The 16,452-nt window shown below is 44.1% G+C and overlaps 1 protein-coding gene across 3 annotated transcripts in view; it reads left to right on the forward strand.

Annotated features, from left to right (window-relative positions):
- The window catches only part of LOC132385103 (transmembrane protease serine 5-like), a 67,251-nt gene that overhangs the window by 17,594 nt on the left and 33,205 nt on the right, over positions 1–16,452 (forward strand). For all 3 annotated transcript variants that reach the window (XR_009509081.1, XM_059956842.1, XM_059956843.1), the window contains 2 exons: positions 6,243–6,687; positions 13,033–13,131. Coding sequence is in view for 2 of the 3 variants with exons in the window: in XM_059956842.1 (XP_059812825.1) it covers positions 6,243–6,687; positions 13,033–13,131 (544 nt within the window). In the remaining variant the exon portion in view is untranslated. The remainder of the gene's footprint in view (positions 1–6,242; positions 6,688–13,032; positions 13,132–16,452) is intronic.

Raw genomic sequence — 16,452 nt, forward strand, 5'->3', positions numbered from 1 at the left:
GGGAGGCTGGGAGTCTCCCGGACCTCCCACATCTGACACTGAGTGCAGAAAAACGGCCTCACACATATACTTCCTGTTTCTATTCTACCCAGGTAACTTACCTCGCCTCCACCCTTTATCTATATGTAGATAAGCCTACAAGAGGAGAGGCTGTACTTGATCTGGTATTGGGAAATGAACCTGGTCAGGTGTCTGATCTCTCAGTGGGAGAGCATTTTGGAGATAGTGATCACAATTCTATCTCCTTTACAATAGCATTGGAGAGGGATAGGAACAGATAAGTTAGGAAAGTGTTTAATTGGAGTAAGGGGAAATATGAAGCCTACAGGCAGGAACTTGGAAGCATTAATTGGGAACAGATATTCTCGGGGAAATGTACAGCTGAAATGTGGCAAATGTTCAGGGGATATTTGCATGGGGTTCTGCATTAAGTATGTTTCAAAGAGACAGGGAAAGGATGGTAGGGTACAGGAATCGTGGTGTACAAAATCTCGTTGAAAATCTCGTCAAGAAGAAAAGAAATGCGTATGAAATGTTCAAAAAAACTAAGTAATGATAGAGATCTAGAAGATTATAAGGCTAGCAGACAGGAGTTTAAGAATGAAATTAGGAGACCCAGAAGGGGCCATGAGAAGGCCTTGGCAAACAGGATTAAGGAAAACCCCAAGGCATTCTACAAGTATGTGAGGAGCAAAGGGATAAGACGTGAGAGAATAGGACCAATTAAGTAAGACAATGAAAAGTGTGTATGGAACCGGAGGAGATGGCAGATGAATACTTTGCTTCAGTATTCACTACGGAAAAGGATCTTGGCGATTGTAGGGATGATCTACAGCAGATTGAAAAGCTTGAGCATATATACATTAAGAAAAAGGATGTGCTGGAGCTTTTGGAAAGCATCAAGTTGGATAAGTCTCTGGGACCGGATGAGATGTACCTCATGCTACTGTGGCAGGCGAGGGAGGAGATTGCTGATTCTCTGGTGATGATCTTTGGATCATCAATGGGGATGGGAGAGGTTCCGGGGGATTGGAGGGTTGTGGATGTTGTTCCCTTATTCAAGAAAGGAAGTAGAGATAGTCCAAGAAATTATAGACCAGTGAGTCTTACTTCAGTGGTTAGTATGTTGATGGAAAAAATCTTGGGAGGCAGGATTTATGAACATTTGGAGAGGCATAATACGATTAGGAATAGTCAGTATGGCTTTGTCAAAGGCAGGTAGTGCCTTACGAGTCTGATTGAATTTTTTGAGGATGTGACTAAACACATTGATGAAGGTAGAGCAGTAGGTGTGTTGTATATGGATTTCAGCAAGGCATTTGTTAAGGTACCCCATGCAAGGCTTATTGGGAGAGTAAGGAAGCATGGGATCCAAGGGGACATTGCTTTGTGGATCCAGAATTGGCTTGCTCACAGAAGGCAAAGAGTGGTTGTTGATGGGTCATATTCTGCATGGAGGTCAGTGACTAGTGGTGTGCCTCAGGGATCTCTTCTGGGACCCTTTCTCTTTGTGATTTTTATAAATGATCTGGATGAGGAAGTGGAGGGATGGGTTAGTAAATTTGCTGATGACACAAAGGTTGGGGGTGTTGTGGATAGTGTGGAGGGTTGTCAGAGGTTACAACGGGACATCGATAGGATGCAAAACTGGGCTGAGAAGTGGCAGATAGAGTTCAACCTATATAAGTGTGAGGTGGTGCATTTTGGTAGGTCAAATATGATGGTAGAATATAGGATTAATGATAAGGCGCTTGGCAGTGTGGAGGATCAGAGGGATTGGGGTCTGAGTCCATAGGATACTTAAAGCTGCTGTGCAGGTTGATTCTGTGGTTAAGAAGGCATATGGTGCCTTGGCCTTCATCAACCATGGGATTGAGTTCAAGAGCCGAGAGTAATGTTACAGCTATATAGGACCCTGGTCAGACCCCACTTGGAGTACTGTGCTCAGTTCTGGTCACCTCACTACAGGAAGAATGTGGAAACCCTAGAAAGGGTGCAGAGGAGATTTACAAGGATGTTGCCTGGATTGTGGAGCATGCCTTATGAGAATAGGTTGAGTGAACTCAGCCTTTTCTCCTTGGAGTGGTGCAATGGAGGATGAGAGGTAACCTGATTAAGGTGTATAAGAGAGGCACTAATCGTGTGGATAAGATTTTTCCCAGGGCTGAAATAGCTAACACAAGAGGGCACAGTTTTGAAGTAGGTACAGAGGAGAAGTCAGGGGTAAGTTTTTTTTTACGCAGAGAGTGGTGAGGTCCAGTGACAGTGGTGGAGGCAGATACGATAGGATCTTTTAAGAGACTCCTGGATAGGTACATAGAGGTTAGAAAAATAGAGGGCTAGGTAAGCGTAGGTAATTCCTAAAGTACATGTTTGACGCAGCATTTTGGGCCGAAGGGCCTAAATTGTGCTCTTGGTTTTCTATGTTTCTATGTTTTAAAGGGACCTTGGTGTGCAAGTCCAAGAATCCCTGAAGATTAGTAGCATAGGCGATGAAGGCTTATGAGATACTTGTTTTCATTAGGCAGGTTATGGAATATAAGAGCAAGGAGGTTATGGTACATTTGATCAGGGCATAGCTGGAGAACTGTGTCACCAAACTATGGAACGGAAGTGATTACAGTGGAGAGAGTGTTGAGGAGGTTCATCAGGATGGTGCCTGGAATGAAATGAGGAGAGACTGTAGAAACACTATTTGCTTCCTTTGGGGTGGAGAAAATTGAGTGGGAAACTCATATTGGACATACAATAGATAAGTGGAGAGTAGAAAACATCTAACAATAGCAAAGATAACTAAACCAGAGGAACACACACAAACTGCTGGAGAAACTCAGCAGGCCAGCCAGCATCTATGGAAAAGAGTACAGTCGATGTTTCGGGCCGAAACCCTTTGGCAAGACATCTGAAATCTCAACTGTTCTCTTTTCCATAGATGCTACAAGGCTTGCTGAGTTCCTTCAGCAATTCTGTGCATGTTGCTCAGATTTCCAGCATCTGCAGATATTCTCTTGTTTGTAAACAAGAGGACAAGGGTTAATTGGTTTCGAGGGGATCCGAGGAAACATCTTTCACCCAGAGGACAGATGGAATTTGGAATGCACTGCATGAAGAGATGGAAGCAAGTATTTCAGAAGTATCTGGACACATTCAACAAAGCAAGTGCTGATAAATAGGCTGACTTGATCACCAGCATGGACTTGGGCCCCAGAAGTGTTGTCTAACTCTGTGACTGTTTGCCTGTTTTTAAATATCTTGGAACACTTTACCGTTTTACAAACTATTGGTTGCAAATTGGAGTTGAAATACAATATATATCGCTGGACAACAAATTTTTTGAAAGTACTGCTTTGTCAAAAATTCTTTGTCGAAAAAGACCACTTGAAGCTGAACACAAATATAATTTCAGGCTATTTGTATTATGTAGGAATTTGGAGAAAGAAGAAATTAACTTCTATTGAATATAATGCATTTAATTGCATAATTGTGCTGATGCTTAGCAACAATTCAGCTAAGCTAAAAATGCTTCGTTTATTTTTATTTCTACTCAGTGTCTGAAGGGTCGTGCTTAAGTTTCCAACAATAATCAGCCAGCATTGATGGATTCCAGTTGCCCTGATACTGTTTCTCCATGACTGCAATATCCTGGTGAAACCTTTTCCCGTGCTCGGCACTGACAGTGCCAAGATTTGCAGGGAAGAAATCTAAATGTGAATACAGAAAATGAATCTTTAGTGACATGTTGCACTTCATGGTTTTGTATGCTAGAAGCATATTGTCAACCTGCTGTATGTAGTCTGGAGCTCTGTAGCTCCCCCAAAAAATTTCAACGGCATCGGTGAATGGCTTCGACGTGACTTTTTTCCAGTCCCACTAGAAGTTCTTCGAATTACCTGTCATTGATAACCTGTTTGATTTGTGGACCAACAAAAATGCCTTCCTTAATCTTGGCATCAGTTATTCTGACTTGAATTATGAATTGAAATAAGTGGTGCATGACAGGGAAATCTCATGGGGATTTTCATGATCAGCTGCCCAAAGTCCAAAAGATACACCCAAAAATATTCAGGAAACAAAATCCTTGTTGTCCAAAGATTTGGCAAAGTTGAAAGTACCTACTAATTTAGACATCTGGACAGTGAAGATGCATGCACACATCAGGATGCTCTTCATCAACTACAGCTCAGCATTCAACACTGTCATCCCCTCAAAACTAATCAATAAAGTCCAAGTAGGTCGGGCAGCATCTGTGGAAGAGTAAACAGTCAACGTTTCAGTCCGAGACCCTTCAAAAGGACTGGAAAAAATATAAGAAGTCAGAGAAAGAAACTCTCCCGCGGCTGAATTAAAGATAATGACAAATCAGCATATAGAAGGGAGATTGAAAATCTGACTGAATGGTGCTACAACAACCTCTTACTCAATGTCAACAAGACCAAGGAGCTGATTATTGACTGCAGGAGAAGGAAACTGGTGGTCTATGAGCCAATCCTCATCAGAGGGTCAAAGGAGGAAAGGGTCAGCAACTTTAAATTCCTTGATGTTATTATTTCAGAGGATCTATCGTGGGCCCAGCATACAAGTGCAATTACGAAGAAATCGCAGCAGCACCTCTACTTCCAGAGGTGTTTGCAATGATTCAGCATGACATCTAAAACTTTGACGAAATACTATGGATGTGTGGTGGAGAGTATGTTGACTGGCTGCATCACAGCCTGGCATGGAAACACCAATATCCTCGAATGGAAAATCCTACAAGAAGTAGTGATTATGGCCCAGTCCATCATGGGTAAGCCCTCCCCACCATGGAGCACTGTTCCAGGAAAGCAGCATCCATCATCAGGGACCCCCATCACGCAGGATATGCTCTCTTCTCACTGCTATCATTGGGAAGGAGGTACAGGAGCCTCAGGACCCACACCACCAGGTTCAGGAACAGTTATTACCCCTCAACCATCAGGCTCTTAAACCAGAGGGGACAACTTCACTCTGTTGCAAAGAACGGGCGAACCCAAACACAGGACACCAGCACGGAGATAGAGTTAGGGTGCAGCCAAGGACGCGAGCGTGGCGGGAGCTGATCGACAAACAGGAGGGTGAACAGAAAAGCAGGAGGCAGGCAAAACTTTTCTTGGCACAGGGCGTTGCTGGAGCTGAACGGTAAACAGGAGACAAGCGGCAGGCAACACTTACCTTGACTCGGAGTTACACAGGTAAACCTTGGTACTGAAGTAAAACTTAGAATACATAATCCTAAGCGGCTGGGAACATGAATTACCACACTGGCTGAAACAACAAGCTGGTGATGAGTGGGTGCAAAGCCAGGGTATTTACGCTGCAGGTCTAGATGAGAATCAGGCGTGCTGCAATCAAAGGGAATTAAGAGAATATGGGGAATTAACAGTCGGGATCGTGACACACTCGCTCCATTTTTGAAATGTTCCCACAACCTATGGACTCTTTTTCAAGGACTTCTCATCTCATGTTCTCGATAATTATTGCTTATTTGTTTATTTCAAGTCAAGTTTATTGTCATTTTAACTATATACATGTATACCGTCAAAAATGTTTCTTTGAACCAGGGTGTAAAGCACGATAGTACATAAAACACACAATAACTTATGGATGAAATCTACAGAGAGATTACACATAAATAAACACACTAAAGTGCATACATGAAATACTGTCAGGTACAAAACAGTTTAACCAGTGACACTTTGAATGCAATGCAGCAGGGAGTTCAGAGGCCTAATGGCCTGAGGGAAGAAACTGTTTCCCAACTTTTGCATGTTTGTTGTTTGCCTGTCCTGTGGGGTGCAGTCTATCATTGATTCTATTTTGTTTCTTGGACCTACTGAGTATGCCCACAAGAAAACTGGGGTGGCACAGTAGAGTAGTGGTTCGCACAATGCTTTAAAGTACCAATGACTTGGAGTCAATTCCCACAGCTGCCTGTACGGAGTTTGTACGTTCTCCCCATGATTCTCCACGTTGGTTTTCTCTCCTCCCACAGTCCAAAGAGACAGGTTAATTGATCATTGTAAATTTCCCGTATTAAATATAGGGATACATCAGGGCATGTATGGCTCAAAGGGCCAGAAAGATCTATTCCACCCTGTATCTCAATAAGCAAAATAACTAAATAATAAGATGAATCTCAGCGTTGTACATGGTGACATATATGTACTTTGATAATTAATTTACCTTGAACTCTGAATTTCTAAAATTTTGAATTACCACTGCAGGATTTGAACCTAGAGTCCCCTGGGACATCAAGACCTGTGGAAAAACAGCAAGAGGATGTACCTTTAATAGAGCTAATGAAAACTGATGCACCATCTGTACAGTCTTCAGCAGATCCCAGCTACAGTTCTGAATCAGTACCGGTGCATTCAAAAGATGAATCTCCCCAAGTTGCCAATACCACTGAGATACAAGAGCTGGGACTGCCCACATTAGAAGGGAAGAGTTTAGAAGCACCACCCAAAATTTGCTCTGAAAACAGCACCCAGGATTCTGAACCAAACTTATCAGATTTAAAGAATGATGTTGTTTGTACCATTGAACCCAACGAGCCCAAGGAGGTGGAAGTGCCGTTGTTAGAGAGAACAGTTTCTGAAGTGCCACCAGTAGCAACATCCATAGGTCCTTCAGAATCAGTCCGCCGTAGACGCTGGCGCCATCGGTACAGTAAGTATAGAAAAACCAATCTTGTGTTTGTATTGCACACACCAGCTGATGGGCCACAGGGCTCCTGGAGTCCTTTATTCTAATGGGTTGATAATTCTGCCACAGATTACAAACCTGAAGAGCATCCTCTCCGCATTATACAGTACTCATGTCTACTCTCTTCATTAAGATTAACAACCAAGAGAGCATGGTAGTGTTGAGGTTAGTGTAATGCTTTAAACCACCAGACATCGGGGTTCAATTTCCATTGCTGTCTGGAAGGAGTTTGTATATCCTCCCCGTGACCATGTGGGTTTCATCTGGATGCTCAAGTATTCTCCCACATTCCCAAGACATGCAGGTCAGTTGATTAATTGGTCACATGGGTGTAATTGGGCGGTGCAGGCTTGTTGGGCCAGAAGACCTATTACTCTGCTGTTTATCTAAACTAAATTAAACTAAAACAAAACAAAATGATTCCATACTCTATGGAATGGATGCAAAGTATTGGACAACCCCATTGAATATATCACCCTTCCTAGCCAATTTCTGGCATAATGATAATAGAATCTGAAAAAGGATCTAGTGCTTTCCCAGCGTTATGTGAAAAATATACTCTTCTGAGCATTCCAGCCAGGTACAGGTATCAATTTTAAGCAACGGTTCAATGATAAACTCTGCCATCTTCATCAAGGATGATGCCCAGGCAAGTCCAGTCCAGCAGCATATACACTCCTGTCATCTTTCCATCCTGATTGGTTAGACCTTATCCAATCACATTTCTGCTGCCCCACCTTGTTTACTTTCAAATTCCAGTTCTTACTCAGAGCAAGACCTTCGTCTTTGTGAAAATTCTTTTCTCTAGTTTTATTTCAATGGTTTCCTTTACGAGGCAGTCCCATTGGCGCAGCACTGTAGTTTTGTGCCATCGAAATCAATCCTATGGCCATTGCAAATGCAATGTTAAGTGACCATTAGTTTCTCCAGGTAACCCAAACGGTTACACCTCCTGTGCTCTTTGATGCGGGTTTCCACTGTGTGTCCCACCTGGAGGATATACACTGCTGCTCTTCATTCACAAGATATCCTGTACACGCCCACTGTCCTGAGACACAGGCCATCTTTGACCTGCATAAGCTGTGATTTGAGCTTCTTTACAGGTTTATGGATGGTATTAATCCAGTATTTCTTCAGGACCCTGGTGATCCTTCCAGAAACCATGGAAATATAGAGAAAACAGGCAGAAGCAACGTAGAAACACAAAGCATAGAAAACCTACAGCACAATACAGGCCCTTCGGCCCACAATGCCATGCTGAACATGTACTTAGAAATTACCTAGGATTACCCATAGCCTTCTATTTTTCTAAGCTCCATGCACCAATCCAGAAGTCTCTATCGTTTCTGCCTCCATCACCATCGCCAGCAGCCCATGCCACGCACTCACCACTCTCTGCGTAAAAATCTTACCCCCGACATCTCCTCTGTACCTACTCCCTAGCACCTTAACACTGTGCCCTCTTGTGTTAGCCATTTCAGCCCTGGGAAAAAGCCTCTGACTATCCACACGATCAATGCCTCTAATCTTCTTATACGCCTCTAAAAGGTCACCTCTCATCCTCCGTCGCTCCACTCCAAGGAGAAAAGGACTCCAAGTTCACTCAACTTATTCTCATAAGGCATGCTCCCCAATCCAGGAAACATCCTTGTAAATCTCCTCTGCACCCTTTCTATGGTTTCCTCATCCTTCCTGTAGTGAGGCGACCAGAACTGAGCACAGTACTCCAAATGGGAATTGTACTGTAATCTGGAATCTGACCAGGGTTCTATATAGCTGCAGCATTACCCCTCGGCTCTTAAACTCAATCCCACGGGTGATGAAGGCCAAATGCACCATATGCCTTCTTAACCAGAGTCAACCTGCGCAGCTGCTTTGAGTGTCCTATGGACTCGGACCCCAAGATCCCTCTGATCCTCCACACTGCCAAGACTCTTACCATTAATACTATATTCTGCCATCATATTTGACCTACCAAAATGAGCCACATCATTACCTAGTTTTTGAACCTTCCATAAGCTTTTCTTTTCTTCTTGACTAGATTTACAACAGCCTTTGTACACCATGGTTCCTGTACCTTATCATAACTTCCCTGTCTCATTGGAACGTACCTATGCAGAATGCCATGCAAATATTCCCTGAACATTTGCCAAATTTCTGCCATACATTTCCCTGAGAACATCTGTTCCTTATTTATGTTTCCAAGTTCCAGCCTGATAATTTCATATTTCCCCTTACTCCAATTAAACGCTTTCCTAACTTGTCTGTTCCTATCCCTCTCCAATGCTATGGTAAAGGAGATAGAATTGTGATCACTATCTCCAAAATGCTCTCTCACTGAGAGACCTGACACCTGACCAGGTTCATTTCCCAATACCAGATCAAGTACAGCCTCTCCTCTTGTAAGCTTATCTGCATATTGTGTCAGAAAACCTTCCTAAACACACCTAACAAACTCCACCCCATCTAAACCCCTTTCTTCAGGGAGATGTCAATCAATATTGGGGAAATTAAAATCTCCCACCATCCAGAATCTGTCTCTTTATCTGCTCCTTGATGTCCCTGTTACTATCGGGTGGTCTATAAAAAACAACCAGTAGAGTTACTGACCTCTTCCTGTTTCTAACTTCCACCCACAGAGACTCCATAGACAATCCCTCCATGACTTCCTCCTTTTCTGCAGCCATGACACGATCCCTGATCAGCAGAGCCACACCCCCACCTCTTTTGCCTCCTTCCCTGTCATTTCCGTAACATCTAAAGCCTGGCACTTGAAGTAACCATTCCTGTCCCTGAGCCGTCAAAGTCTCTGTAATGGCCACAACATCATAGCTCCAAGTATTGATCCACGCCCTAAGCTCATCCACTTTGTTCATAATACTTCTTGCATTAAAATAGACACATCTCAAACCTTTGGTCTGAGCGCATCCCTTCTCTATCACCTGCCTGTCCTCCCTCTCGCACTGTCTCCAAGCTTTCTTTATTTGTGAGCCAACAGCTCCTTCCTCCGTCACTTCAATTCAGTTCCACCCCGCCAGCAATTCTAGTTTCGGCCCAAAATGTCGACAGTGCTTCTTCCTCTAGATGCTGCCTGGCCTGCTGTGTTCCACCAGCATTTTGTGTGTGTTGCTTGAATTTCCAGCATCTGCAGATTTCCTCATGTTTGCTCGTTTTAACTCTCCCCAATAGCCTTAGCAAACCTTCCAGCCAGGATTTTGGTCCCTCTGGGATTCAAGTGCAACCTGTCCTTTTTGTAAAGGTCACACCTGCCCCAAAAGAGGTCCCAATGATCCAGAAATCTGAACCCCTGCCCCCTGCTCCAATCCCTCAGCCACATATTTATCCTCCACTTCACTCTATTCTTATGCTCGCTGTCGTGTGGCACAGGCAGTAATCTCGAGATTACTGCCTTTGAGGTCCTGCTTCTCAACTTCCTTCCTAACTCCCTGTAGTCTGTTTTCAGGACCTCTTCCCTATGTCATTGGTACCAATTTGTACCACAACCTCTGGCTGTTCACCCTCCCACTTCAGGATATTGTGGACACGATCAGAAGCATCTCAGACCCTGGCACCTGAGAGGCAAACTACCATCTGTGTTTCTTTCCTGCATCCACAGAATCGCCTGTCTGACCCGCTAACTATATCTCTATCACTGCTGTCATCCTCTTCCTCTCCCTACCCTTCTGAGCCACAGGGCCAGACTCTGTGCCAGAGGCACGGCCACTGTTACTTCCCCCAGGTCAGCCATCCCCCCCACCCCCCAACAGTACTCAAACAGGAGTACTTATTGTTAAGTGGGACAGCCACTGGGGGTACTCTCCGGTATCTGCCTTTTGCCCTTCCCTCTCCTGACTGTTACCCACTTATCTGTCTCCCCAGGCCTTGGTGTGACTACCTGCCCATAGCTCCTCTCTATCGCCTCCTCTCTTTCCCTGACCACACGAAGGTCATCGAGCTGCATCTCAAGTTCCCTAACACTGTCTCTGAGGAGTTACAGCTCAATGCACCTGGCACAGATGTGGCTGTCCGGGAGGCCGGGAGTCTCCCGGACATCCCACATCTGACACCCAGTACAGAACACCGGCCTCACAGACATACTTCCTGTTTCTATTCCTCGCAGGTAACTTACCTTGCCTTGACCCGTTATTGCTGAAGCCCCATTGAACCAAAGCCCTACCCCTCTGCCTCAGATCACTCCATCGATGACTGCTGTTATGGCTGAACCTTCCCTGCTACTTAACTCACGATTGGTGCTCTCGTTATAGCCTCTGATAGGCCACGTACAGTGGACAAATGCTTTCCAAACTTCCTTTTTAAATAACCGCCGCTGACATGTTCCTCCTCGTTGTCAGGTTTCCTGGCTTTTCCCTTGTCCCGATTGATTTCCTTCATCTTGTAGCCATTCTGTAGGAACATTGTGTGCAATCATCTTATTTCTTCTGGGAGATTCTCCAGGTCCAAAATAGTTTTCATATGGTTAATCATTAATCATGAAGAAGTATTTGGGCATAAAGGCGATGAACTCAGTACCTGCTCCTCAAAGTACTCCATGTAGAAATTAACAATAGCTGATGACAAGGGCAATCCCACAGCCACTCCATCTGTTGTCCATTGTAGTTTCCTTCATAGAGGAAGTATGTCGATGTATGGGTGTGTTCAGAAAGGTCAATGGAACCCTCATCAAACCTTGACCGCAGGAGGACCAAGCTGTCCTTAATGGGAACAGTCACGACAAGGGACACCGCGTCAAAACTGACCATTATGTCAACCGCATTCAGCTGGATGTTGGTTATCATTTTTACAAAATCGGTCAAATTTGTGACGTGATGCTTACAGCCCCCAACAAAGGGAGACAGCATGGTCATTAAATGCTTAGTGAGGTAGTAACTCAGAGAATCAATTGCACTGATGACAGGCCTCAGGGAGAACCCTCCTTGTGTATCTTAGGGAGCCCATAAAGTCTTGGTGATAGTGGCGCCTGAGGTAGAAATGTCTTGCATATATCTGCTGGCAGTTCAGATTTCTTCAGTAAGCGAAGGTCATCCTCACAATTGAATCCATGGGATCCTGCTATACAACTCTATACACAGGATCGTCCAGAATCTGTTGGACTTTCCTGTGCTATTCCTCCGAGGACATCAGGACAGTCACATTTCCTTTGTCCGCTGGTAAAATCATGATGTCTTGGTTTCACCATAGTGCCTGGAAGGCCAGTCACTCTCCTTTTGTAATGTTTGGTTTCAGCAAAACAGCCCTTTTGAGGGCCATGCAAACCTTTATCTTATCTCCTCCGTGGTATCCAGTGATAGTTGCCAAAGCTCAAATCACAGCTTATGCGGGTCAAAGATGACCTGGGACTCAAGATGGCTGGCATTTACAGATTTCTCTGTGAACATGGAGCAGTGTATGTCGGCCAGATGGGATGCACAGTGGAAACCATTATCAAGGAGCACAGGAGGTGTATCCATTTGGGTTACTTGGAGAAAGCGGTGGTAGCAGAACATTGCATTCACAATGGTCATAGGATTGACTTTGATGGCACAAAACTATTGTGCCATGCCAATGGGTTTTGGGACTGCCTGGTGAAGGATGCCATTGAAATGAAACCTAAAGAACTTTAACAGAGACAGAGGTCTCGATCTAAGTAAGAATTGAAATTTGATGGTAAGTAAGGTGGGATAGGCAGAAAACTGGTTGGATGAGGACTAACCAATCAGGAGGGAAGGACATCGGGGGTATAAATACCACCACACTAGACATCCCTAGGTATTATCCCTGATGAAGATGGCAGAGTTTGTCATCAAAATGTCATTTAAAATCGATACCTGTACTCAGCTGGAGGCCCGAGAAGAGTTTATTCTTAATGGAATCTACACAGTTTCAGACAGAAGATAAAGAAATATCAAAGAGTAGAATGTCTTTGGAACTAAGTCCAAATTAACAGTGCTTTCTCAAACCACTACACCTACCATCTATCATATCTTCTTAACTGCTCAAGTGTTGGTGGCCATGTCTTTATCCAAAGACCGTGAGCTCCTCAATTTCACTCAAAACCTCTTGGCCTCTCTATTTCACCCTTTTGTTTTAACACTCTCCCTAAAGCCTGCCTCTTTGACTAAGCGTTTGGTCACAACCTAATATCTCCTTAGTGGATGGATGCCTAATTTAGTCTGATAACACTCACAGAGTACACTTCGTGCTGCTTTATGATGAGAAGGTGCTATATAAAGGCAGCTTTTTGTTGTACATTCCAAGAATTATTGATCCGCTGAAGGTAACCGTAAATCCATTTGTGCTCCTGCCCTACAGGACCCCATAGAAGGCCACCACGTGCAACCAAGAAAATCCTAGCAATCCTGTGTTTAGTGACCATCCTTGCTATGATTGCAGTTGGAATTTACTTCATTGGTAAGACTCCTAAAATACTGTTCTGAAGAACATAAAATAACTGTGGAAAGTTTTGAAGGGTTGATCTAGAATTTTGATTCAACAACTAATCAGTTGTGAATTCTTACATTTATTCCACAATAGGCATTCCTTCCTCCAAGTGACTGTCCATCTCGTGCATCACAACAGCATTACATGTTTTCACACAGCAGTAGGAAATGCAGCTGCAGCAAAGAATGCAGTTCTGTGAAATGTTGCAGAATAAGCTGAGTCACTAATGCACTCATCTCCTCTGTCAACCATCAATATGGTTCCCAAAACATTTGTCAAAAACAGACACAAGATATTCTGCAGATGCTGGAAATCTATAAGCAATGTACACAAAATGTTGGAGGAAATCAGGCAGCATCTATTTTGGGCCTACAAGGGAAAGGGCCAAAAACCAGAATATTCATGCCAAAAGCAACACCTCATAATCCATCTGAGTAGCCATCAACCTGTTGGCATGAACATGGATTTCTCTAACTTCTGGTAACTTGTTTCCTCTCCTCCTTCTCTCTTTTTCTATTCTCCATTCTACTTCCCCTCTCACCCTTCTCTTCTCCTCACCTCCCTCAGGTGCCCCTCCTCCTTCCCCTCATCCCATGGTCAACTCTCCTCTCCTATCATATTTCTTCTCCTTCAGCCTTTTACCTCTTCAGCCTGTCACCTCCCATCTTCTTACTTCACCCCCTTCCATTTTCTTAAATGGGCTTCTGCCCATTTCCTTTCCAGTCCTGATGAAGGGTCTCAGCCCAGACCATCGACTGTATACTCCCCTTCACAGATGCTGTCTGACTTGTCGAGTTCCTCCAGCACTTTACGCGTGTTGGTCAAAAACATATTAAAGGGTTAGTCATTGATCCTCAGTATAAAGCAATAAGTGAACAGATGAAAAGCATTTTCCTGCTCTCTTGAAGTGATGGATTACAGCTCCCATAAATGGCCTGTGTTTTTGAATGTCGTTCCTCAAGATAGGAGTAGGTGTAGCTAAACAGTACTGTAGACTGTTGCTGAATTTAATTCCCCTCCCTAAGCCAGACCAGGATGAAAGTTGGTTGCAGTGTGCCTTCAACCTGTCCTCCCCACCACTGTTGCCTACGTAATTGGGGTCGCTTACCTCTGTGGCATCCAGGGACCAATTTGGGAATTTACTATTCAGTAGAAAGCGTTTTCAGCAGTGGCTCAGTTTGACAGAAACAGAAACTTTGATTGATTTGCACATATCTACGCTCACGGCATCCTCCTGCCACACCAAGGATAGGGTTCCTCGTGTCCTCACATACCTCCCCAATGTCGAGGACACCTTCCAAAGGAATGGCCTCAAGAAGATGCTATCCATCATTACCATCAAGGACCCGCCTCCTCTCATTACTACTATCAGTGAAGAGGTTCAGGCGCCTGAAGACGCACACTCAGCTTCTTCCCCTCCACCATTAGATTTCTGAATGGTGCATGAACCCATGAACACTACCCCACTACTTTCTGACTGTTTGCACTATCTTTTTTAAATATTCACTGCTGCCACAAAAGAACAAATTCCATGACTTATGTCAGTGGTGACAAGCCTGAGTCTGATTTCAGTGAGTTCAATATCAAATACTGTATAATAATTCCGTTTGGAGACACAAGAGACCGTGAATGCTGGAATCTTGATCTTATTAGGGTTGGGTTCTAATCTTGTCTTCCTTCCCACCTAAATTATGAAATTATTCCCTGGATTCAGCTTGAGAACGTTGGATGTGAAGGATGCGCTTAAATCTTTTCATAGCATTCAGTCCTCCCAGAAACCACCCAAGGGCAGGGATTAACATATCAGGTGATGTTTACACGCCCTAAATGCGGTTGCAGCAACATGCCTTTGCTCACAAACACCTGCCTTACTGGCTAAGTGCATCCACACTCGGGCGTGTGTTAGCTCTATAATTGCTGCTGAGCGCAAGAACAATTCTTCCACCCCAACAGATCTACTCCTCACACAGATCCCCAAGGAACCTTATTGTTCCCTCATTCATTTAACCCCTTCAACACATCCTGCATTTCCATATCCAGCATCCTCTTAACTGCATCAAATCCTTATTGCTCAACTCCCCCTAGTAGTGAATTGCACATTCCAGTCATAACCTGGTAGAGAGGACCCTCCTGAATTGTTATTCAATGTGCTGCTGACTTCTTGTTCTTATAATCTCATGTTTGGAGTCAGCCACATGAGCAAAGCTTCTTCTCATGCCCTAACTTTCAAAGATCTCTCTTTGGCTGAGCACTTACATTAAGCATGACATTTGAAGTTAAGTCAATGCCAAAATGTACTATTATAGGTGAGTATTTGATGCATTTCTGGTCACTGGCCTACAGTAAAGACCTGAGTAAGTTTGAAAGAGTGCAGAGAAAGTTTAACAAATGTTGTGACTTGAGGACCTGAGTTAGAGTGGACCAGATGGGCCAAAGGGCTTGTGTAGTGCTCTATGACTCTATGTGAGCTTGTGCTAGAACCCAGCTTGGAAAAAGTACCGCCATAAGAGCTGGCATATGAACATGGCGTCACTATAAGTAAGGGCCTAGCTTATTTGTTTTTGCCTGTTCATTCATGGAATGCAGATACCATGATCTCAGCCAGTATTTATCCTGCATCCAATATTGCCCCATTCAGAGGTAACCTTATTGATGTAATCAAGTCACTAACAAGAGAAAATCTGCAGATGCTGGAAATACGAGCAACACAAATGCTGGAGGAACTCAACAAGCCGGGCAGCATCAACGGAAAAAAATTCATTCAATGTTTCGGGCTGAAACCCTTCAGCAGGACTGGAGAAAAAAAGCTGAGGAGTAGATTTAAAATGTGGGGGGAGGGGAGGGAGAAATGCCAGGCAATAGGTGAAACTCGGAGGGGGAGGGATGAAGCAAAGAGCTAGTTGATTGGGGAAGGAGACAGAAGGCCATGGAAGAAAGAAGAAAGAGGGGTGGGGACACCAGAGGGAGGCAATGGGTGGGCAAGGAGATAACATGAGAGTGGGACAAGAAAATGGGAAATGGTGAAGGTGGGGTAGAGGCATTACGAAAGTTTGAGAAATCGATGTTCATGACATCAGATTGGAGACTACTCAAACGGAATATAAGGTGTTGTTCCTCCAACCTTATCCCGGCAGTGGGGGAGGCCATGGATGGACATATCGGAATGGGAATGGGAAGTGGAATTAAAATGGGTGGCCACTGGGAGATCCTGCTTGTTCAGGTGGAAAGAGCGTAGATGCTCGGCGAAGCAATTTTTCTTCTTTCTTCCACGGCTGTTTGTCTCTTTCACCA

This window comes from Hypanus sabinus, chromosome X2, assembly GCF_030144855.1.
Source record: "Hypanus sabinus isolate sHypSab1 chromosome X2, sHypSab1.hap1, whole genome shotgun sequence".
Lineage (NCBI taxonomy): Eukaryota > Metazoa > Chordata > Chondrichthyes > Myliobatiformes > Dasyatidae > Hypanus > Hypanus sabinus.